This window comes from Dermacentor silvarum, chromosome 8 (genome assembly GCF_013339745.2).
Source record: "Dermacentor silvarum isolate Dsil-2018 chromosome 8, BIME_Dsil_1.4, whole genome shotgun sequence".
NCBI classification, from domain to species: Eukaryota; Metazoa; Arthropoda; class Arachnida; order Ixodida; family Ixodidae; genus Dermacentor; species Dermacentor silvarum.
In genome coordinates, this window is record NC_051161.1 from 80,499,035 (window position 1) to 80,524,611 (window position 25,577).

The 25,577-nt window shown below is 45.2% G+C and overlaps 1 protein-coding gene across 1 annotated transcript in view; it reads right to left on the reverse strand.

Annotated features, from left to right (window-relative positions):
• Nucleotides 1–909: 909 nt before the first annotated feature.
• Nucleotides 910–25,577, reverse strand: part of LOC125947681 (uncharacterized) — a 25,361-nt gene continuing 693 nt past the window's right edge. Inside the window, exons 2-5 of the mRNA XM_049672898.1 lie at nucleotides 17,809–18,135; nucleotides 13,511–13,827; nucleotides 2,876–3,054; nucleotides 910–1,721 (exon numbers count right to left, since the gene is read on the reverse strand). Of these exons, the coding sequence (XP_049528855.1) occupies nucleotides 910–1,721; nucleotides 2,876–3,054; nucleotides 13,511–13,827; nucleotides 17,809–18,135 (1,635 nt within the window). The remainder of the gene's footprint in view (nucleotides 1,722–2,875; nucleotides 3,055–13,510; nucleotides 13,828–17,808; nucleotides 18,136–25,577) is intronic.

A 25,577-nucleotide genomic window follows, 5' to 3' on the forward strand; every position in this document is an offset into this window, starting at 1 on the left:
TACTTCTGCCAAAACGAGCGAACACCAGTGACCATACGGCAACTGTGTGGTCTCAAAATGCACCTAACTACACTAAACACGCCTACCGCAACCATGTCCGTTTGCATGTTTGTACACAGCGTGATATGATTGACAAAAAATAGCTTCTTGGCCACAGTATCAAAATTTCGCGAACCACGTATGTGCACGCAAGTGCATTAATGAGGTTCCGTATTTTCAAGTTTATTGATGGTAAATACAAATGTCGTGTGGGCCTCACAAAATTGGCCAGGGAAGTTTAACTAAAATATAAGTATACACTTTTTGTGTATCAACTACGACTAACTATACGATGAAGCTTTTAAGAAGTATTTTAAGTAAATGGCTGCATTGTTCTTGCAAATGAATGCCGTCATGTTTCCTTAAAACCTAGTCGGAAACAATTTTGTATTAGATGACGCTTGAAATTAGGCATGCAAATATATATTTTATAAAACATTAGACTCTCATTTTTTGGCTCCTTCGTTTCGCCTCAGTGTACAAATTTTTTTGAACTCGTATTTCCTATGCCTTCATATTTTATGGATTTTCTCGCCTTTTTGGTTGCGCATAACGCATGCCTATGAAATTACAGCAAAACATGAGTATTCATTGAAAAGCAAAATCAAGCCAAATCGTTTGAAAAAGGGAGGCGTTCTCGCTTGTAGCCGAGAAATACAAACACAAAAATGGGGCTTTTACTACATTCATGAGATAGTTACAACATTCTCAATCAATAAATACAATTTCCTTCGTATATTCGTGCCTGCAAAATAATATGACAAATGAGGCACAACTACATGGTCTATTATTGTAATCGGTGTCGGCCATAATTGCATGACAATTCATAGAAGCGTTTCAAACTGACCCAGTTTCACCGACACGATGGGCTCAGAGCCTGTATTTCTTATTCGCTCGCTCATTCACATGTTTCACGAGTGGCATACGAAAATTGCCGAGGGTGACCGCGCCTTGGTTCTCTACTGTGGTTTTCGCCGTGTCCCATCCAAGACCTCCAAAAACGGGCCACTCTTCACCTTCGTCGTCTAATTCAATCGCTACAGGCGCTCCAGTTGTTGCTTCTTTTGACTGCCACGCGCGTGTAGCATTTGCTTTTACGTCAGCGCGACTGGTAGCCAAACCAAAGCGAATCAGCAAATCACGAATTCCTGATGGTGGCGTCGGCGCTAAATCGAGTGCCCTCGAAGCCTGCGTTGTCGCATTCACGGTCACGCGCGGTTCTTTAGGCAGCGACGACGTTGGCAGCGTTGACGACGGCTTCAATGCCCGTCCAAAAGCTGCGATGTCAATGAAGCTGTCAAAGTGGATTATGTCGTCGGGATCATCCTCGCTTAATATGCTATTAGCGTATTCGATATAGGTACTATCGTTTGCAAGGGAATGGGGTGCTTGCAAAGAAACTGAAGAAGGGATATCTGGTGGCGTTAATGAGATCGCAGCCGTTGTGGTCAAAGGTGGGGTGACCGCAGACGAGGAGTTAGCTGCGTCGTCGTATTCCTCCTCGAAGACGCCTTGATCATCCTGGAAAGAGTCGAAGAAAGGCGGTTCGTCGGTGATATGTTCTACGTCGAAGATACTGCGTCCCCACTCTTCCTCTTCGGGTTCGTTGAGCAATTTTGAGATGTTGAGATCGTTCGGCACGTCAGCCGCCTGGCCCGTCAGCTTGTCTATTCCTAGGTTGCCTGCAAAATTCATCATAAGAATTATAGATGAGCAGTGATAAATTACTCACGGATTATATTTGAAGGATATAAATGCTTTACTATCATCTAGAAGACAGAGAGCAAAGTTGTCTCCCCCCCCTTCGCCCCAACGTGCAAACAAACCTATTCACGCAAATTTTACAGCAGGCAAAAGGAGAACGTTAATAGTTGAATTACGTAGAAGCCTTACTAACTTTGAGGGAACACAAAGCTGAAAGCCGTATGACAAGCATTCAAGCTGATGGTATCTGGTTGCGACATCACGTATTTCCAATTATTATTATATATTTGGGCCATTTTAGCGCTGTAAAAGTTCCCACACCTTCCTACGTTCGGCATTTGGCTCCTTTGGAATGCGAGGTGATCCATCTTGTAATCCAAACAGTAAGGAGGTCAAGAAACGGGCGCCTTCACAATCCATGGCGTTATGACGAGCCGGTGCGGGAACCTGAAGGAGACGGTGCCACCTGTTTTTTTTTTTTTTTTTTTTTTTGTGGTCTGTCAGGCCTCCTCTCATGGCAAGGGTGGTTTGTCTGGCATTGCGGAATTGAACTTCCTAGTGCAGCTCAGTCTATTTTCCTCTTTGACGTTCCTCTGAATGATTGGGATCTCAACTTCTAGCCTAAGTGACTGACTGACATAGATAACCGCCAGAAGTGGATGCTCACTCATTCTACCTCACCAATATTTTATTCGCGCCATATACTCACTCAAATTCATGTGTACTCACACTCATCGGCCCTAACCCACGCTCCTGCTGACACCGACACGCACACGCCAACGGTCCCTAGCGCTAATACTCACTTTCAATCACACTTACCGGCCCCCACTAATGCTCGCGTACACTCACACTAACGAGCATGTACTCACGCTCGCACTCACGTACACTAACACTCGCCGACAGTCAATCGTGTTCATACTAACGTCCACTCAAACTCACTCTCACTGACTTTCGTTGATACTCGCGTTAACCGGTGCTCACTCTTCAAGTTCACGTCCCATCTCACTTTCAGTCACTCACTCACACTCCTTCCCACGTCTAAGGGATCATTATGGAGCGAGTGTGAGTCAGTGTGCTCATCACTGTGCATGGCGACCTATGCTGCCTGGTACAGCCTAACCTGTGCACTTACATAAGAAGTCGCCGATCTCGTTGGGAAAGATCAGGTACGCGATGGCAAGCCCTAACGCGGCCAGCAGGAGCACGAGCCACAGGCACAGGCAGCAGCAACGCATGCACGAGCAGCACCCCTCTTTCTTCGGAGATCCCTCGCCACTGCCCTCCTCCTCCTCTTCCGCGGGGGACGCAGAGCTGCGCAGAACACACGACCCGACTGCCACAAGTGATCGGCATTCTAGCCTGCTTGATCTGAAACGTTCAGCCAGTGCCCGTCTAGCTTGTCCCCTGTAATAAGCACAGCCCAGATGCCATCGAGGATGCCGAGCACATTTGCAAACAAGGTTTTCGACAACTCAATAGCCAGGGCCTATTTACACACTCTTGCATGAACAACTATCAATATAATGTTCACTGTACCCAAATGTGAAAACGAAAATTGAAAATTCGTTATTATACAAAAGTACACGGGAACCGTGAAACCTTCCTTGAGTAAAATTTAATAAAACTGTAGGAAGATCTGCAGTAAAGAATGCACGGACTAATGAAAATTCCTACAGCTGAGCTTGCCGTTTTCCCATGTGTTCCATTTGTGTTACAGAAAAATGATCTGAAACCATGTCTTCCCCTGAAAGTAGTTTATCGGTAACCCGTTATGTTGCTCCCCTCTAGAAATTAGTATTTTAAAGGCGAAGCATTTCTTGCCGGCGGCTCTGTTCGTCCGTCCCGCGTCCCACACCCCCACAGTGCATCCGCCTCCCCTCCCCCTCTCTCTCCTCTAGCAGTCCTCTATGGAGCGGCGCCCGCGTGCCACAACCCCACAGCGCATGCGCGTCTCCTCCCTCTCCCTCTCTCCTCTCCTACGCTCCCCCTTTCTCTCCTCTAGGAATCCTGTACGAAGCAGCGCCCGCATGCCACACCCCCACAGCGCATGCGCGTCCCCTCCCCCTCTCCCTCCTCTCCTACGCTCCCCCTTTCGCTCCTGTAGGAATACGGAGCGGCGCGCACACGACAGGTGGTGCAACAGCTGCATACTCCGCTGGGGGCGCCACGGTAGTTCCGCGGTATGAAATTAACGAAGCGCGCGGGCCTCATTCTCTCTCCTATGCAGTGCCGCGATGAGCGCTCCGGCCGCTGACGCGAAACCATCTCCCGCTCAAGCTAACCATCTCCCCGCTGCTTCGCATCCACACATGGTTCCCTTTAGCGGGAGATGGAGTAATTTTATTGCGCATGAACTGGTGTTAACGGTTATGTGATTCCTACCCTTCAGACACAGGTGCTCTTTTTTCTTGCCCACGCAAAAATCGTTTGAATACATCAGCTTCCCAAACTTTCACTTTTTGCTGCTTTTAAAATATTCTTTTAAATAACGATCCTTTAAATACACTTACGTGCTCAACAAATGTATCAATGTTTGGAGAATTGTTATAGAAAGTATTCAGAATACTTAATATTATTTATGCATACCAATTTGTGTGAGTTTTAATGCCAAATCTCAAATACCTTAATGCTTCGTGGAACATTACCGGAATGTGAGTTTCTTATAGGCTCCTACTTGTACAGCAAAAATTAACGTCATCTACCTTGTGTTCGTCTCCTTTCTTTGACGCTGGGCTACCGGTATAGTTTCCAGTCACGAATGGTACGTGCGTGTAAGTGCGACGTGGAGTTAAGAAAGTACACTCTAGCAACATTTGCACCCTTCGGGGCTTATCTAGTCTCCTAACAGTAATTGTTGTTTACCTTCCGTACTTTTCTTTAACGCTGCGCAACCGGTGTAGTTTGAGGTCATAGAAGGCACGAGTTAACGGCATTGTTAAAGTTCCGCACGCCCAATAAGGAAGAAGTGAGTTCGGCTCCCGCCTACTGCAAGTTGCCTTTTCATCCATATTCATTTCCCCCTTTTGCTTAATATTTATACACATTCCTTTCCCAACCCACCAATATACACACACTTTTACCCTGACTTGATAGACCGACACTGCTGACAATGTGGGTTTATAGCCTCTTAGATCATATTCTCTGGGACTGCCGAGAAGAAGCACCCCCCCCCCCCTCCCCCACCAGATCTCCTGGCTGCTCCCTCGCCTGAAGCGTGGGAAGCAATACCCCGCAATGCGAGTCTGGAGGCTCAACTTCGGGCCATCGAAAGAGCCGAGAAGGTGGCTGCAAGGCAGTGCCTGGTAGCCTGCCTTGACTAAACCAATTTGACGAAATAACGTTGTTTTCTCCTCCTCTACCCCTTTCAATTCATCATAACAGTTACTTTTTCCTGGGCTTTCAATGGTTTCACTGTCTGTTTTTGTCTTCTAGTTTTCTCTGACAAAAAATTTAGCCCCTCGCGTCCCCTTAATTTTCTCGCTCAATGCGCGTACGATCGAGTGTAATACAGCGTTTCCCGTAATAAAAATAGCGCCAGTAGAATGTTAAAAAAGGATGTGCGCTCTGGAAAAATATGCAGCCTTCTGGAGCTTATCGTGTCCCCTAACAATAATAACCATCAATGTAGCGCGTATTTTGTTTCTTTATCGCCACCCGGCCGCTGCATCTTGACATCACAAACGGCATGCGCCTAAAATGTGACTGAGGTTTCCTGGCATGAGCAATAACACGTTAAACAGATAAATTGCACGCGAGATACATGACAATTACTGCTGGAGCACAAAATAAGCTGCAAAGGTTATGAACATGTTGCAGAGCGTGCGCGCAATACTGATGGCAAATATTCTTGGGAAAAAACAAGCCCCAAATACTGTATAAAATTTCAGACCGTGTCTGTACGGGCTGCTGTACAATAAACAATTTCATCGCATGCATTGTCCCAATGTTCAATTAAATGCAACCATCATACCATAGGCATTTCTGATTGCGTGTAAGCACATAACGAATCTTCTTACTTGGAGCATTGTTCTCTGGGTTATAATTCTATGGAACAGCGTAATTCCCGAAAAGAAAATGAAAATTTGGAGCAATTTGGGTGTAGCTTTCTGGGGAAAAATGAGGATGGTGGTTCGAATGTAAACAGTAATAGGAATGCCACTAAAATTTCACTTTTTAATAATGGCGTCTTTCCCATATATCAATACATGATGAAAGCAGTATTATTTTCCTTTCAGTGGAAGAGGAACAATAGTTATTGCTCTCGCAGCGGCCATAGACTGCGCAAATCCCTTATCTGGCCTCAAAAGATACCCATTGGGAGATCATGCTCAGACATTTAACTTAGCCTCCAGACAATCCAAACGTCTCGTCACCACATTTCACCTTTAACCACGCTGGAGCTGCTTATTTGTCAGCTAGAATTATTTCTTTCAAGTGCACAAATAATTTTAATTTTTACGCTAATAATCTGCCAATATCGGTTAAGAGAGTACGCCTTAAGTGCATCGTGTACCACGTATATTATAGAGATTAGTTTTCCTAGAATCACAACCATGAGGTTACGTAAGAAAGGAAGTTTGCTTGGCAGTTTGCGGCCTATAATAAGCGGGCGCAGTTCTTTTTATTGCGATAGCAATTATATGGACACTCAAAAGCAGATTTCTGCCGTCGGCGTCGCCGTCGCCGTGAGGTTCCGTATGACGTCAATGGAGATGAAATCGTCGCCGCGCGCCGAACGCTGTATGTGCGAGTGAAAGGGCGCGAGGGGCGCGCGCTTTCACGGGGAGTGAACGCACGGCGGAGAACAAACGCGCGTTCTGCGCCGTGCTCGCTTAAGGGCTGCAGAAGTAGGTGTCTCTTTCCTCCTTTACAATCACCATATATGTAGAGCAAACGCGCCTTCTTCCGACGCGCGAGAGGCCGTGGGGGAGGGGGGAGGGGGGGAGGGAGGGGGAGGGAAGGGAGGCGACGTTTAGCTGCGGCACCAAGTGCCTATTTATATCAAAGGCTCCGGCAACAGTCACCAACGCCGCACGCATTTTGAGCGAACGCGGGCAAAACGCCGACGGCGTCGACAACAGTTCCGCGTGTTGCCGGTGCTGCTGCATGTCCAAGTTTATACAGCTGATAAAGCAAATATCATTACTCCGTATAGCTCTCTACAAATTTGCTATCGCAATTGATGCTTCGCCTTTCAGGTGAAACTGCGACTACTTTTTCATTAAAAATAAATAATGCAGTTGTAACTCCAGCATCACACCATCCACAAAAAAGTGACAAAATTAACGTTCTTGCGCGGATGGGCATTTAGGCTTTTGGTGCAGCTAGAATAAATTCACCGAACACATAGTGGTTGTTCATTGAGAATGAGAAGTTTCAACGTGTCGAAGTTGATATTTGCAAGAGACTGCACGGTCAGCGCAAGACACAGCGATAACAGAAAGCTTAGTGGTTCTTTTCATCTGCTTCTTAACACGAGGTTGAGGGTTCGATACCTGGTGGCGGCGGCAGCATTCCGAGTGTGCCGGAATGCGTTCGTTGGACGGTGACTGAAATGATTGTGGCGATTGAAATGATTACGGAACCCCGTCATTACTATGGCGTCTCTAAATCTGCTGGCCAAGAACTGAAAATCTCGGAAATATCTATAGATTTGTTGCTAGATAAGGACGATGCCAAAGCAGAACGCACGCACGCACGCACGCACGCACGCACACACACACACACACACTCACACACACGCACGTACTCACGCACGCACGCACGCACGCACGCACACACCACACATACACATAGAGAGAGAGAGACAGACAAGCGGAACTGACAGAGGGGCTACCCGCCGGTATTTCGCCAGTGCTTCTGCTATTTATTGAAAATAGCAGAAGCACGTACTTGCACACTAAAGGAGAACCAAAGTGCAGACATCGTTGCTATTGATGTGCAATGCAGTGGATAGAGCAAAACGTACTCCTTAGGAGACTGAAAAATTGTGAGGAGCATATGCCACAATCACTTTAGTTCTTAGAGTATGGTATGCTTCTGTAGCGTCTGCCGTAACCTTCTTGAGCAGCCAGAGCAAGGTACCCGTGTTTTCGAACAATGACAATATAACACAGTTACACAATTATGAGCAAGTGCCTTCTGGCTTTGTCATTTATATCCTTAGCTTGCTCCCTGAATCATGCACTTAAACACCTATACTCATCTGCCCCACATAACAATCATTGAGCGAAGTGCGAGACTACTGCTCAGCTTCTTAATGACACATCCTAAGTTGATCAAAATGGACACCTATATTTATTGTAATTTATTTATTTAAAAAATACTGCGGACAATAAGTCCAAGCAGGATGAGCAGGATACACAAGATTATTTACATAAAGGTACAGGATGAAACAAGTTTGCAACAAGCTATTCACAGAATCTGTGTCGTCATAAGGTAGACGATTAAGAAAATTTTATCAACTTGGTTATAATAAAACACTAACACGAAATCACACCATTAATTACACAAATGGTATAGAGGTCACGGGCGCTGGGGGAATGCTTCAGTTTGTTTATTCCAGTCAGCTGTTTGTGGAAGAAAAGAGTACCGAAAAGTGTCAGTCCTTGCGAAAACTGGGGTTTACGAATGAGAGTAGTGGTGTCGAGTGGGTCTGCTTATCAAGGGAGATACGTATGTTGCGGTGTCTAAGGGAGGCCTATGATAATCTAAGGCCTATGATTAATTATGTTTGGTGGAAACTCTAGTCTACTTTTGTTTCTTCGAATTTGTAATAGTTCAATGCCGTTTGCGGTTAGTAATGCAGTAGGGGAGTCAGCAATCCTAAATTGATTGTAAGTAAATCGGACCGCTTTTATTTTAATTCTTTCAAGGTTCTTAATTTTAATTTTTGTGTGAGGGTCCCAAACTATAGAAGCGTACTCAAGCTCTGGCCTAATTAAGGAAAAGTAAGAGAGTAGTTTAACACTAGGCGGGGCAGGTTTAAATTTGTGGCGTAGAAGGAATATTTTCCGGACAACGGCAGAGCAGATGTTATTGATGTGCAAGTTCCACGATAAGTTACTGGTTATTGTTAGACCTAAGTATTCATAGCAGGCTACTTTCTGTAACGTAATAAGGCTGCCTTAAAGAAACTTTGTATTTCATGTAATATGTGATGGCTTCCTTTTGAAGGACATGGAAAGTCCAGAACATGCTGGCTATACGAACCACTTGATTCCCACTACGTGCGAATGTATAGTATGGAATATCAGTTCTAAACAGCGCGAGGAAACCGAAGAGGAGTGATGGAGGCCGGTAGTCATGCCGTATGTCAATAATCTGGTGCAAGATGTAAAGATTGCTACTTCCAGGTGCGGCCTTAATGCGGGGTTTTTGAAGTTCGGAAAGAAAGATCTTCTAGATATATGCCCCAGCTTTAAAATAAAAAGCAGCTTTCCTACAACCGCCAACTGCCTTTTAGTGCATACAATTAAGCACCAGAACAAATGCTTACTGTGCAAGTCACAAGCTTATCCTTTTTAGCGTTCGTGTGCTTGCTATATATATATATATATATATATATATATATATATATATATATATATACAGGTTGTTTCAGCGAACACTTTCAAAAATTCTTAAAGGTTGCCTGTGGCAGATAGCCCAATTCTAGTTCATGAGCTGGTCTACTCGAAGAGGCGGACATTACTTGCACAAGAAATTGAAAGGCACAATCGAATAATTAACAGAAATTTACTAATTCAGTTTTTCACTAATTACCTGATGGCCCATATTGCAATTTACAAATTGTAGCCGTGTAGTTAGCAAGGCGGATCCACTTGGAACGAATTCTCGGGAGGACACCAGTTTCGAGATATTAATTCCCGAACTTTGCGGAGAAATGCATGGTCGTTCCAGTTAGTTTCTTAACAAAACGTCGCTTTCTGCATTGAAACAAAAACTTAACTGGAACGTCAATGCATTTTTCCGCAAAGTTCGGGAATTAATATCACGAAACTGGTGTCCACCTGAGAATTAATTTCAAGTGGATCCGCCTTGCGAACTCCACGGCTACAATTTGTAAATTGCAATATGGGCCATCAGGTAATTAGTTAAAAACTTAATTAGTGAGGTTTGGTAATCATTAGATTATGCATTTCAATTTCTTGCGCAAGTAATGTCCGCCTCTACGAGTAGACCAGCTCATGAACTAGAATTTGGCTATCTGCCACAGGCAACCTTAAATAAATTTTGAAAGTGTTCGCTGAAACACCCTGTATATATATATATATATATATATATATATATATATATATATATATATATAGCAAGCACACGAACGCTAAAAAGGATAAGCTTGTGACTTGCACAGTAAGCATTTGTTCTGGTGCTATATATATATATATATATATATATATATATATATATGATTAAAGGAATTTGCTAAAATTGTTATCAGGAAAGCAAGTAGCTACACTTGATTGTTCATCGTGTGAGGTGTGACTGCTCTGGGCTGTTCGACAACGTATGTATCTTGTTCCCGTACAGTAAAAAGGTTACCCGACAAGGCATGGAAGCATACCCTATCTTCATATATGTAGATAATAGTGTTAGCTCTCCTTGAGTTGCCCTATCCAGTAAGAAAAAGGAAAAGAAGGCAGCTGAATAGCACCACCATGTACCAATTCTGTCATTTTATCGTCGCATGTCCTGCATATGGATGGCTTGGCTGAAGTTTTTCTCGTAAGCATTTATTTGCGCGGTTTTTCCCGAATCTCTCAGTTGCCCGTATAGCGCCGTTTTCTCTCCGCGTTCTTTGTGGTTTTGCTTGGCTCCTAAATCATTTCATTATCCCTGGATTATTTGGCAACGCTAATGACCCCCAAATCTTCATTATTTCTTGTTTATTTGTTGTCGGGATGACTACGTGTGTACTTGTAGAATTTTCATTTAAAGAAAAGGTAGCAGTTTCACCAGAAGGCGAAGCATGGACAGCGATATGAAAATTTTAAACTATCACATGAAGTACAGACTTCAGTTTTACGGCTAGTATTATGCAGTAAGCGTTCGCTTACAAGTGTGGTGACATAGGTACAAACACACACACGAACAGAGGTCACGCGTTGACCGCGAGATCTCGGTGTCACAGCGTTGGAGTTGTGACACCGAAATGTGACACCGAAAGCGCCAGCAACGAGGTGCGCGCGTGGTTGTCCTAAGGCGAACGTTAGATGCTGCCACTCCCTTCAATCTTTACACTGCGCCGGGCCTCCAAAATTGGTGTTCGGGGAAGCCATCGCGTGGGCAGACAGAGCAAATCAAGCCACCAACCAAGCCTTCTCGGCTGTCTTTTCGCCCGGCGACCGGTGGCACATCACGTGACCTCAGTGCTGCCAATCTGCAAAGCCGGTTTTCCCCCTTAACTCAGGATAAAACATTTCGCTAGATTTCCCTGAATGCTTGCCAAATTTGGTTGTTCAGTTTGCCGATATAATTTCTGTTTGTTTGTGTTATGCAAGTAGACTGCAAATTTTATAGTTTAAATTTATTACGAAGCTCGTTTTAAAATATCAAAGACATGAAGTCTCTAGACTTAAGCTGAAATGATGTCGCAGTGCAAGTTGTTATGCTAACAGCACAATATTGGAGTCATATTCATTAAAGACGTGAGTTCGTTTATATTTGATTGTTGTCCAAACTTGCATTGCTCGCAGAGCAAAGTAACAAGATTACACGAAACCATGTTCGAATTGTGAAAAACATGGGCGCCTGACCTCCCTTACATAATGTAACAGTGTAACAGTGTCAAAACAGTTTTTCCCTGACACCTGTATACACAGGGTGTCCCAACTATCATGTACCAAAATTTAAAGATATGCAGGTTCCACGTAGTTGGACGGAACCAAGGTGATGTTTGCGTTCACTTGGAGATACTCAGATTGTTTCTTGGATCCCCCTAATTACACAATTAGCCTTAAATAATAATTCATTTTTATATATTATAATTAGATGAAAACATGTCAATGAGAAAATTGTACAGTAACATGAAAAGCTGCCGATACAGCTTCCTGTTGCTCAATTACGTGCTACATAAAAGTGTTTTGCCGAGCGTAAAAGAAGCCTGCGAAAACTCGCAAGGTGCCTCGAGCAGCCACTCACGCGGTAATATTGCGTGTATTGGGCAATATTGTATGATAGGACACCCTGTATATATATATAGAAACATGAGAAGCACAACTTCGTGGTTCTCTGGGGCTTATTTACCCAACAGTTTCGGTTAGTGGACCAACATATTCAAACGGTAGGTCTACCGACCGCGGCTGTTGGGTAAATAAACTGCGGATAACCGCGAAGTTGGTCGGTCCACCGACCGAAACTGTTGGGTAAATAAACCTCAGATAACCGCGAAGTTGCGCTTCTCATTTTTCTAAATACGCCTGACCCAGTGAAAAATCCAGTTTATATATATTATATATATTGCGTGCCATGTTGCAGGACAACACTTACGCCCTTACACGTCATTTACAGTGAATCACGCAGATGCGAGGCCATTTTTTTATCTTTCTTCCAAAGCAAAGTTCGCCCAAACACACTAACACTGGGAGTCTCTCCAATGTTGCTCTGCCTACCGGCGGTTCGCGGTAAATTTTAGTGTACCTGTCTATAGTCGACTGTTTAGCACTACAAAAGCATTGTCATGCTCGGCGCTAAGTTTATGTGGCCGCTTATGGCAGGATTATGCCGTGCTGCTTTGTTCTACGTTCCATTATACGTTTTTTCACCGTATACAGATACCTATTTCAGTCAGAGCGCACAGATATCGACAGCACAGATACAGGTACGAATGGCAAAATCTCATTAGCAGTGATTCTTTAAAAAGCCCAAGCCATCCGCACCCTGTTGGTCACAGAACAGTACGATACATGTTATTTCTATCAATGCATTGAGATAGTAAAATAGGAAAAAACGATAGCGTTTGACATGGTTCCCACCCCTTCTACTACGCGTAGTGGCAGGAGACGACTGACATTCTCGCTGTGATTAGCAAAGGAAATGCAGTTGAACTCGCACATTATACAATAATGAAATCAACAAAACATTTACTTGGCGCGGTGCGTTTACTGCGCTGTTGTACGATTAAAACTAGTACTTCGCAGGCTAATGCGAAGGTAATTTGTGGTTACTGAAATAAAAACATGGCGTCACGTCAGCACTACCACTGTTTCTCATGTCTATGAGTTTTCTTTTTTTTTCCCTCAATGTCATGTCATAGCGCGAAATTTCCTAGAATTGAAGAAATTCCAATTTTCTCTAAACAAGGCTTCAAATCACTAGTTATAGCGGACGTTCCTTATAGTTGGCCGCACTGCGCGACCGCCAACTTACGACGCTCGGCCACTCTAGCTCGGCGGTCTCGGCCAACGCCACCTAGATAGCACCAAGGCCTGTTCACTCCAATCCATGACGTTAAGCTACCTGGCCCGAAATTTCCACTGTCAAGCCTGGCGGTCACCGAAAGCGGTGACGTCGAAATCACCGCTGCTTACTCGGGAGCATCCCCGTCATATTCTATGGCAGTCGGGTAAGGTAGCATGACGTCATGGATAGGAGTGAACGGGCCTTGTGCTATCTAGGTGGCGTTGACCCGGCGGGCTCGGCGGGCACGGCCACGCTGCACCGCGCAAGGGCCATCGCACACGCCTTGAGTGCCTGTATAATTGCTGTCGAAATAATATTGTAAGTTGGTGTTGGTTACATTCTAGCGTGCTGTTCGTTCCCTTACTCGGACTTTTCGTCGGGCGAGAACTCGCTTTGAAGCTTCTCGACAACGTCAGCCCCTTGCTTGCTGATGGCATGCACGGGAGCTGCGGGCGGCTGTTTTGTTTGACGGGATTCTTTGACCCACGCTGCCTCCTCGCTGATGCTGTTCATTTCGATGCCCTTGATCATTTTCTTCTTGGACTTCTTCTGAGTGGTGGGAAATACATCCGGAGGAGTGCTTGCCTGAGGAGTGTCTGCCGAGGGCATCGGTGCCAACGGCGTCAAGGGTTGCGAAGACCACTGTGCTGGCGACAGCGACACCGAGGACATCAATGGAACCTGAGCAAGAAAGGCTCACTTTTATTGCAGACGCGATGTTTGTTTCCAAATTAAGTGCTTGCTTTCCCAGATGTAGGATGTGGAACGGAACTCAAATTACCGAAGGCATCGACAAAATAGCGTAGAAACTTGAAGATGCTCTTAAAATTGATAGGTCACAGTGAAAATTCTTACCTCTCGAGTACCTTATACCTGTGTTTTTGTTCCCGTTTCGGCTACCAAAACTTAGCCACGTGGCGCACAACTTATCAGTCTCGCCTTTCCGACTATTTCCCTCTCGAAGCTGCACCGTAGCTTGCGCCACCATTGCCATACACAACTAGTTGTGCCCCTTCACAATTTTGCGCCAAATCTATCACGTGATGGCTCAAGACAATTTCGTTCAACTTTCTAGCCTGTACGGTAAGCTCCTCTAGCCATACCCCGTAGAGGAATAAGGATTATAAACAGAGATAAGGTGCCTCAGAAAGGCAGAAAGGCACCTTATCCCTGTTTATAATCCTTATTCCTCGTGTGCTACTCCATTAGTCAGCCACCTTTTTTTGATTTTAGATTTCCATACCCCGTAGAGGTGACTCAGTGGCTATGGCCTGCTGCAGCTGAGCAGAAGTTCGCGGGTTGGATTCCTAGCGGCCGTATTTCGATTGGAGCGGTAAGCAGGAATGCTTGCGTAAAAAATATGCAGCTGTACCTTGAAGAACTTCAGGTAGGCGAAATTATTCTGCAGCCCACCATTATGAAGTTCCCCGTCGCCCCTATGTTGGTTCGGGACGTTCGATCTATTACTGACTTTTTATTTTGTCGTAAAATTATGCGCTTCGATATTTTCACAGTTCAGCGCCTCTCATTCATGCTTGCTTCCATGACGGACATTCTGTACTTAGATGAGTTTTGTAAGAAGGTGAAATGGTATTTTACATTGTGTCCGGTTATTTCGATGTGTGCATGTACAGCCTTTCTTACTATAACAAATATGCAATGTACTTACTCTCCCAAACAGTTCAAACTAGGCCATTCGGCGGTTGGTTTTTTGAGGAGTGTTTAAGAATTCTGAAAACTGACGAGTTCATTTTTAGCCCTTATCCCTATGTATGTCTGGACATTGAATAAAGGAGCCAGAACTGCACTTTGATTTTTCATTTTTCAAACCCGGAGTTGAAGGCGTATTTGTGAAAGGGGCTCGGGAAAAGTGCACGGAATTTACCGGGTATGACCACACAGACGTTCTGGTCACGTATTCGCGTTATTATCACATCCTCAGTGTTGTGAAGTGGTGCTTCACCATTCAAGCAAGCGCACTATCGTCGTCCGAGGATAGAAACAGTTGGGCAATGCGAAACAAATTTAATAACGTGAAGGTGTTACATTATAAAGGCATACAGTGTGCATTAGAGATTTTGTACTTCTACAGGTGAATATAGCAAAAAAAATTAGGTTGGTTCTAAAATGAATTGTCACTTGCTTGATGCCATCCTGAATATTTCCTTAATACATCGTATCGTAAGTGTCTCACGTTACATACAACAAGCTTCTGACTATAGCCACTGCCTTGCTACTCAGCAACGCTCGTCGACAAATTAATTTTAAAAATATCCCCGAATTGTGTGTCGATGCAGACGACTGTTGCGCAAGTTTCATGACAGCAATACTAGTTGTTCCGAGAATAAATCAACGCAAGAAACTTCAGCCGATACAACGTGATCGGGTGGCATGGCACAGCTGTATTGCCAATAGATCAGCGTTTCTCACTGCGCAAGACACAAAAAGAGAACGTGACTAATTGGATATCACGGGCATATTGCGCAGTCCTGCTTCACCGCTTATACCGGGTGTTTCAGCGAACTCTTTCAAATCTTTTTACAGGTTGCCTGTGGCCCATAGCACAATTTTAGTTCGTTAGCTGGTCTACTCGAAGAGGCTGACATTACTTGCACAATAAAATGAAATGCGTAATCAACTAATTAAAAAATTCACTAATATGGTTTTTACCTAATCACTTTATTGCCCATATTGCATGTAATTTACAAATTCTAGGCGTGGACTTTGCTAGGCGGTTCCACTTGGAATGAATTCTCCGGATGACGCCCGTTTTGAGGTATTCCCTAGCTTTGCGGGGAAATTCGTTGGCGTTCCAGTGAATTTTGGGCTTCAATGCCTAAAACGACGTTTTGGTAAGAAAGTAGCTAGAACGCCAACGCATTTATCTACAAAGTTCGGTAATTAATATGTTCAAACTGGTGTCATCCGGAGAATTCGTTCCAAGTATATCCGCCTTGGGGACTCCATGGTTAGTAGCTGTAAATTGCAATATGAGCCATAAGATAATTAGTTAAAACCTAATTAGTGATTTTTTGTTAATTATGCATTTTAATTTATTGTGCAAGTAACGTCCGCCTCTTCGAGTAGACCAACTCATGAAGTAGAATTCTGCTATCTGCCACAGGCAACCTTTAAAAATTTTAAAGAAAGTTAGCTGAAATTCTCTGTAGTTTTCAGCGTCACCTTAAAATAATGAAGCAGCTGGTTCTGTGGACGAAGGCTGCTTAGGGCGTGCACGAAAGTATTAGAGCCGCAACAAGGCCGTACGGCTGTTTGAAGCCTGCAGTAGTGCTCCTAAGTTGCCAGATTCCCACTGATGAATTTTGGACACTGTGCACTTTCCCCGTTTTAAACTTGTTTTGGTTCTTTATGTACACAGACATCACAGCAATAAATGCTGATGAACAGATATTATGCAAGTGAGTTCATTCTAGGATACATGTCTCTAGGCTCTAGAGACTACACTTCATCCAATTAAGTAAATTACTCCGAAGAGCAGTCGGGGCCCCCAACTGCCCGATACGTTCAGGAACTCCTATATGACGATGATAACCTCCCCTGCACTTGTGCGAAATTAAGCCTGGAAAATACATGACCAACTTTAAAACTCTCCGCCGAAACTTTGATCCTCAACGTGAAAGCTGTTAAAAGAAGCATTAGAGTCCATTCTTCATTGTTTGCGCGGAAGGAGCGATATAGTGTGCCGCTCTCTGGCGGCTAAAAATACATCCGGGCATACAGGCCGTTGCGTAAATGACCGGCTAAGGGAGCACAAGCAAAACGTTACGCGCTACAGAGATGGTCACGTGTCAGCACATTGCAATGACTGTGGATGTTTTCAGTTTTTGTTTAATATCCGACAGAACCATCTCCAACAAAGATAAATGTATGCGAGAAATGATAGAACCAGAACCCATTATCATCGAAGGTTCCTTGGGTGTTGGTACGCCATCAGTTTTGTTGTAAGGCAGAACATATAATTGCTAGGCTCATTACAAAGGTATACAGTGTGTATACTGTGAGCATGTATGTATATACATGCATAAACACTTTAAGATGCAATGATCTTAAGTGGCGAGTGCGCTGCTTTCGTTTGTGTTTTTTGAATGATTCACTGGGCAGCCATGCAGTGTATTCCAGCACTCCCCCTCAGAGTATAAATTACCAACTCGGCCAAGACTCAGCACACTCAAAAATACAAATTTTACTTTAAGCCAACAGACAATGAAGTCCAAGAGAATATAGGGGAAATGAAGTCTTGTTATTTTCGTATAAGTCGAAATGAGGCTTATACAGAATTGTAAAATTCGCGATAATCGGTGGTGAGAGCCGTGCCGCCCCCGACCACTGCAGAACAGGTGGCTGTTGGCGTAATGTGTTTGAACAAGTACATCAAGCTCATCAATTATTCTCGCTCTACATCAAGTGCAGGTAATTGCGTGTTCGTGCGTAATCAAATAGTGACGCAGATAATTAGGTTTGTTCGTGTTGCACCAATTTTGTGTGTGCTTGTACTCACGTGTTCTTGCTTCCTTTGTCTCTGCTGAATGTTCGCGCTGTATACAAAAACCGCTACTAATAAAATCAAGTAGTCGTGTGGGAGTTATCCCGAACATTTGTCGCAACCGAATGTGTTTGCGAAATCAATTAGCATTGACTCACTCCGGGCTTGGAAGATTTCGATTTCCCGTCCTCCGACATGCCCTCCAGCTGCTTGTCCAGCCTGCGTCGCATGTAGTCGACCATGGTGAGCATCATCGCCGAGGCCATCTCCTGGGCGGGGCTTGGCCGAGGCTCCGGCGGAGGAGGGGGCTGCACTGGTGGAGGTGCGGGAGGCGCCCCTGGCGGGTTGATCACAATAGGCGCGGACTGTCCACCAAATCCTCCGCTCGGCATCGGCATCGGCACCGAGATCGGAATTGGAGTCGAGACAAGTGTGGCCTGGAAGGCGAGTAGGTACGCGGTATTGACTGTACATTCGACGGGTTCCTATATAAAGAAATATAAATTATGGAGTTTTACGTGCCAAAACCACGATCTGATTATGAGGCACGCCGCAGTGAGGGACTCCGGAAATTTGGACCACCTGGGGTTCTTTAACGTCCACCTAAATCTAAGTACACGGTGTTTTCGTATTTCGCCCCATCGAAATGCGACCGCCGTGGCCGGGATTCAATCCCGCGACCTCGTGCTCAGCAGAGCAACACCATAGCCACTGAGAAACCACGGCGGGTATGACGGGTTCCTATACCGCGCTCCAACTCGGTTTGCAGCGATGCGGAGCCCTCTCGAGATTGGCGCCAGAGAAAGGCTGCCCCAGCCGAACGTGGTAGCTACTGCCAGAGCAATCGGAGTAGTCACGAGACTGTGTTCCTGTCGGATCTCGGTCACGCTCCCAGGTTAAAGGTGGGGGAGCACCTCTGAGCCCTCTGAGCCGGAGTGCAGAGCTCTCAATGACCCAGGCGAGTGCGTTCCGAGCGCTTCATTTCCGATTTCGACCAGCTGAATGTCCTAGAACGTTCTAGAGCGTTCTAGGACAAGAATGTTCTAGAGCGTTCGAGAGCAACCAGTCGAATGTACCATGAGTAAAAGCAGCTCGCATTTTCCATAAAGAATGCGTCTTACAACACAAAAAAATTGCGAAACTCATCGGCAATGACAGTGAGCGCCAGCGAATAGCCGAACGCTTCAAGAAAGCTATTCGCTTTATTAAATGAATAGTGTCCTTCACGGCATATATTTTGCAGTAAGAATAGTTAGATGGCGTTTGTTGTTCTGTTGCATATTTCCGCAGAGAACACAACTGTTAACGTGCAGCAGTTGTATATAGGGAACATAGTGCGGCTCAAAGAGCTATAATGGTGGGCGTTTGGCGATGAACGGGCCTGGCAAACTCGGTTGAGCTCCTCTGTATCGGCGCGGAAAGTCGAACCTCCGACCAGGAAAACGGGCGAAAGAGCCAAGTAAAGCTTTTCTCTTTAGGTGTATTGGGAAGGAAATTAAACATGACGTGTTTTCGTGTTTGACATACAAAACCACATGCGTTTAAAATTTTTAGAGAATTGGAAACGTCGCATTTGCGTACCGTCAAGACGTGCATGTGGCAGGTAGACTGTGGTTAGAACGAAACACGAAACCAAAAGGGGAAGAAAAAAATGGACACGAGCAGGAGCGCTTAACGTTGAAGTGCATTTTATTGACGCAGGGAATTTATATACGCGGAGTAAACGAAGAAGGTACTGAACAGCAAGGAAAAAAGGAATACCGGGGAAGATTACTTCGCGGAAGTGAAGGTACACACTGAAAATCTAAAAAAAAATAATTTTCAATTACACCTGTGACATAAATCAACCCGTAGTCAAGTGACTGTGAAAGAAAGACCAAACGAAAACACGCCACCGCTAATTGACGTGCGAAAATATATTTGAGTAGTTTTTCCTGCAACCGCAGCTGAAGATTGTTCATTAAGCATCACGCGGGTTCAGTATTTCGGATGTTTTCAATATTTCTTCCGTTCTTCGATTGTGCTTTATAATGTGGCTGCACCAGCTGCGGTGGCTTAATGGCTGTGTCGTTTTGTTGATAAGCACGAGGTGGTGGGTTCAGTTCCGGGATGCAGCAGTCGCATTTAGATGGGTGCAAAATGCAAAAAGAAAACGCTCTTAAGTGTACGTTAAAGAACTCCACGTGGTCAAATAATATACGCAGACCACCACTACGGCGTGCCTTCGTAATTATGTCGTGGTTTTGATACGTAAAACCACAGAATTTAGCTTTAAATATTGTGACTTTGTCATTAAAGCTTGCTTGGCAGCCACAATCTCTGCAACGAAGCGTCAAATACCCAGTTCCGCACTTTTGACGTTACTGTTTTGCTCAACGGAAGTTGTGTCAAAAAATTACTTGCCAATCTTTCACGCGAGTGACGACTGGAAAGGGGCATTCATTTGGTCCCAGTTTGAGTTGCTTCCCTAGTGGTTATGATAATTGGCACACGTGCTGCTGAAAATGATTCCTCGTTCGGTTTTCAAAGGTTGACCTCGTATTGGTGCATAGTAATCTTTCCTGGTTTTGGTTTGTTATCCTTTAATGAATGTTCGATGTCAGTTTCTTGCCGTTCATTTGTCTTTGAGGGTGACATTAACACGTGCTTTGGAGCAAACATATAAACATATATGTCCTATGGTTCGTTTCAAACCCTGTTCCTCCAGCACAGAAGCTCTAACCATTGGGCCATGGACGCACGTCTGAAAAGGCGTAATAAAGCACCCTTGAGGACTTCTCTCGTGCATGCCACTGTATTTAGACGCCTAGTGCATTAGCCGCGTCGTATAGCAACAATTTATAGCCACAATATAAAGTGAGCACTCGCATTTCCTACAAAAAGAAAAAGCATAGAACTTACGGGACGCGTGGGTCACTGAAAGTTTCGGCCAGATTCTCATCCTATTGTGGAGCTGTGCTACGTTAATTCCTACAAAGTCGAGCACATCTTGTCTTGTGATTCATCACATTTTAACGCTGAATGGTATGGTACAGCTTTATGAAGAGAGGGATGGTTCATCGGCTTTAATTAAGGGTAACGGAATTGGGGAATTGGAAGATGAGGACAGGGCCAGCCACCGAGCAATGCGTCCCCAGACGGTTACATAATGCGGAGAATGCCTGATCCCGCAGCAAAGGCGAACAGTGCTCGCAGGACACTGTCGGCCTCCGCTGAGGGACGTATCCAATCCTCGAATGTGGTCACGTGCGCCCGGTGCTTTCGTAGGAGAGCTGCATACTTTGGGCACTCTCTCTGCAAGTGCCTGATGGCTGGCGCAGCTGCAGTTTTGCACGTTGGGCAACCTTGTTGTATTTGGCAACTTGTCTGTATTTAGCTTTCCCATAGTGTTGTCTGGCAAGACGTCTTCTTTTCTTATGTGCACCAAGTTCTTCAAGATCTTCAAAACCGTTGTTAAACTTTTCGTCCGAGCACTATACAGTTGTAAAAAACGTAATTGCGATGTCGTGCCTTAAGTCCTCTATCATCAAATCCTGTGAGCACAATGTTAGCGCCAGCTTTAATGCGCAGGTTACGCGTCAATTTGAAGTAGGTTATCCTCGCGTTGCATTAGATACTGTCGCTGAAAGCGTAAAAAAGTCCATTATTTTGTCCAGTTCGAACATGGTTCCAGAAAGCAATAATAACAAGAAAAGAGTCGTAGGTATTCCATACGTGCATTCCTTATCGCACATGCTGACGAAAATGGGAATTAGATACGGTGTTAAGGTCGTTTTTACGGCTGCCAATAAGCTAGGTAAGATTTGTGCCGCCATGCAGAGTACGAATGAGCAGGTGAAAGACAAAAGGTGGACAGATATGTGCTTCGTAAAACACACGCACAAATTTACGGACTGCCCTACTGGTGTGGTATATAGTGTTCCTTTCAGCTCCGGCCGCTTCTCCGTTGGGGAGACAGGCCGTTTTGTTCATCAAATATTATTGGAGCATAAAAGGTCTTTAACCGGAGGATCGTCATCTAATCTTTCTTTGCACTGTCCGATTGTTAATTCACTCCAAAACTCAAGAATGTGCTGTTTTATGCAGGCACAAGAACGAACAAACGCGTCTAATGGTGCAGACACATTAGAATTTATAGCACATATTTAATTAGAGCACTAAGGCAGCGTTAACAACAGCTAAGCAGATTGTTCGCAAACTCAACCCTCTACGGAGCATTATACATGATCACGCATTATCAGATCAACTTTGTAAGGGTAACTTGTTGGCCAAATAACATCTGTGTGTGGACCTCGTCAGCTACTTTTTGGAACAGGGTATGCCACATCGGCAAGTGCCAGCGAAAATCGTGTATGTCCCCTGCTCACAGCCACATAGGGGTAGAATGGACACCATTAACGAGAACATCTGTGCGCGGTCGAAAAATTAAAAAAGACGCCGTTTCTCCTGAAAGGTGAAACATCGATTGCGATAGCAAATTAGAGGACAGCCATATGAAGTAAGTATAGTAGTTTTATCGACCGTGTAAGCTTGTGAACACTAGCATACTAACTCAATGAGCAAACATCATTCCACGCACGCCCATGCAAACAGGAACACATCTTACACGATGAGCGCGGAAACTAGCTGTCAAAGCGCTGGAGTGAGGAAGTGGGGAAGCAGCAGCGAACGAATTTACCTTCGTGCTGCGTCTTGTATCAGCGCGAACTAAACCGCGGAAACACAGCCCGCGCGCGGCCGCCCAGGTCGCGCGGTGTAGAACGCGCCCCCTCTTTACTACGCTCGCCCCGGAGCGTTGCGCGCGACGGAAGACGGCGCGCTACCTTACCGCTTTCCTCCCTCGCGTGCGCGAAATTGAGCCGCGATCGCCGGCTCAACTTTGCTTGATTTTACTCGCACATACAGCATACGGCGCGCGGCGACAATTTATCGCTTTGGACTTCATACAGAACCTCGCGGCGACAGCGACACCGGCAGCAAAAATCCTATATAATTCCTATCGCAATAGAAAGTAAACTTCTGTTTACTGTTGCGTGTATGGTGGTTACAACCGCTATAAGAACACTGCCGGACAGCTGACGAAGGTACCATTTCGTTGATTTCCTTGGAAATCAGACGAGACTGATCGCAGTCATGCAGCGTGGAAGCTAATGAATCTTGCACTTTCATCTGCTTCCTCTCTAAGATATTACTAGGAAAAATTTCGTGTCCTTCACTTTCTTTTATTATTGTCAGTGGACGTGCAACGCATCGAAACTCGAGCCACTCCATGCAGGTGCGCATGGAGCGTAAAGCTCAGCTTTTTGTATCGCCTTTGAATACGGCCTGATATGGCGCCCCGCGAGCTCGCCTTCACTCTGGGATTTGTCGCTCACACTGTAATTGTTCGGTGCCGCTCAATGTGTTTTCGTCGAGTTACATTACAGAAATAGAAGCAATATCTAGTGAAGCACGCATGTCGAAGCTATTGGTCAGGCGCCAGCGAGTGACGTGACACAGCAGATGACGCCAATGACGTGCAGTTATGCTGCTCACTATCAGGACGTGGACGCGCCATGCTCACCATAAAACGCAGCTTTCAAAAATGTAAGAACTGCGAAACAGACGTTACGGTAATAACAGGAATCCCGTCGTATTCAACGCTGTGCATCTCTGCTACGCACTTGCCTACGATTTCCGACGGATCGACAGTACGGCTGATTTCTTGCCTCGCGCAATATACGTGATTAACATCGTAAAAGCCAGCACCACGAAACGAACTGCTTCATGTAAAGTACTGCATAACTCTGTTCATCCTTCCGTAGCCGAGAAACAGTAAGCGTGGCTCATTTCACGATGACATTACGATACGGCGACAGCCGCCGCACACAACTTGGGGCAACGCGCCTGGAAGTGAACACAAGAAATATATGCATGGTAGTGAAGCCCACATGTTCAAAACTAGGCGATTTATTAGCGGTTCGTGCGGCTTAGTGCCATCTACGGGATGAGGGAATACTTTCGGCAGAACAAAAATTAAGGCGACGCCATAACAGTTAAAAAAATGAGTGGCGTCGTTTTAGTTGTAAAAGGCCCAAAATTTATTTCGGTGGCCCGCGATTAGGCCAATGATGTACAATGTCCCACAATTCGACACGACGACCGCTTCGAGCTTTTTGCGCGCAAAGCGATGCCGCGACACGCCAGCCGTACGGGTGTCGCTATCACGCCCACGCGCAAAACTTGGCTTCTTTGCGGGCCAAAGTTTTCGGTGTTGAGTGGCGATCCGATCATCGGAGGCCAAGAGCGTCGGCCAACGCAGCCGCACAAGGGCAGCTGAATTGAAAAAAAAGTCGTGGTTTCGCCCGAAAGACGAAGCATCAATTGCTATAGCAAATCGCTGGACGGCTAGCTATACGAAGTAAGGATAGTAGTTTTATCGGCCGTATCAGCTTTTAAACATAGGCGTATACTACCTAAATAAACAAGCGAGGTGTCACGCGCGCACAATATATATATATATATATATATATATATATATATATATATATTATGCATGCATGCATGTATGTAGGTATGTATGTATGCATGTATGTATGTGTGTATGCATGTTTGTATGTATGTACGTATGTAGGTCTGTTTCAACCATTTCACCGCCTACCAGCGTCACTGGATGGTCCACGGTCAAATGGGTAGCGCATAGGACTGCTGTGCTGAGGGAACAAACAGGTTCTCAAACCAATCATCGGACCAACCTGGGACATAGAGTATGTGGCTAGGTGTACATATCTGCCGTTTTATTGCGATAGCAATTATATGAACACTCAAAGCGAATTTCTGCCATCGGCGTCGCCGTCGCCGTAAGGCTCCGTATGACGTCAATGGCGAATAAATCGTCGCCGCGCGCCGGATGTTGCATGTGCGAGTGAAAGCGCGCGAGCGAACGCACGGCGGAGAGCAAACGTGCGTTCTGCGCCGCGCTCCCTGAAGGGCTGCACAATTAAGCGTCTCTTTCCTCCTTTACAATCACCATATATATATATATATATATATATATATATATATAGAGAGAGAGAGAGAGAGAGAAGAGAGAGAGAGCAAATGCGACTTCTTCCGTCACGCGAAAGGCCGTGGGGGGATGGGAGGGAGGGAGGGGGGGCGACGTTTAGCTGCGGCACCAAATGCGTAATTGTATAAAAACGTTGTGAGGCGAGAAGGTGGTACCGTTTTTATATAATTGCGCATTTGGTGCCACATCTAAACGTCGCCTTTCTTCCCTCCCTGCTGTCCCCCCACGGCCTTTCGCGCGACGGTAGAAGTCGCGTTTGCTCTTTCTATATGGTGATTGTAAAGGAGGAAAGAGACGCTTAATTGTGCAGCCCTTCAGGGAGCATGGAAACATTGCGAGGCGAAAAGGTGGTAAAGGATAAAGACAAAAAAAGAGAGAAGGTGATAAAAACTTCCGACGCTGCTCGACGAATGTCCCGTTCTGATCTTGTCTAAATTCTCCGAACCGCCCCCAGAGGCACCGGCGACAGCCACCAACGCCGCGCGAGTTCGGTGCGAACTCAGGCAAAATGCAGACGGCGTCGACAACAGTTCTGCGAGTTGCTGATGCGGCTGCATGTCCAAGTTTATACAGCTGAAAAAACTACTATCTTTACTCTGCATAGCTCTCTACTAATTTGCTATCGCAATTGATGCTTCGCCTTTCGCGAAACTAAGACATTTTTTGATCCCTCGGAGGTGGTTGTGGGAAACGTAACGATAAGTCAACACTGTCGTAAAAGTAACAAATTTTGCCATGTGAGAAGCGAAATTTATAACATTAGTCGTTAAAATTACGCGCATATATTTCACACCTTCCTGGCATTGAACCCCGCGCTGAGCGTGCGTGCGTGCGTGTGTGTTTTCCACATTGCAAAGTGTAGTTCAGGAGCGAAATGGA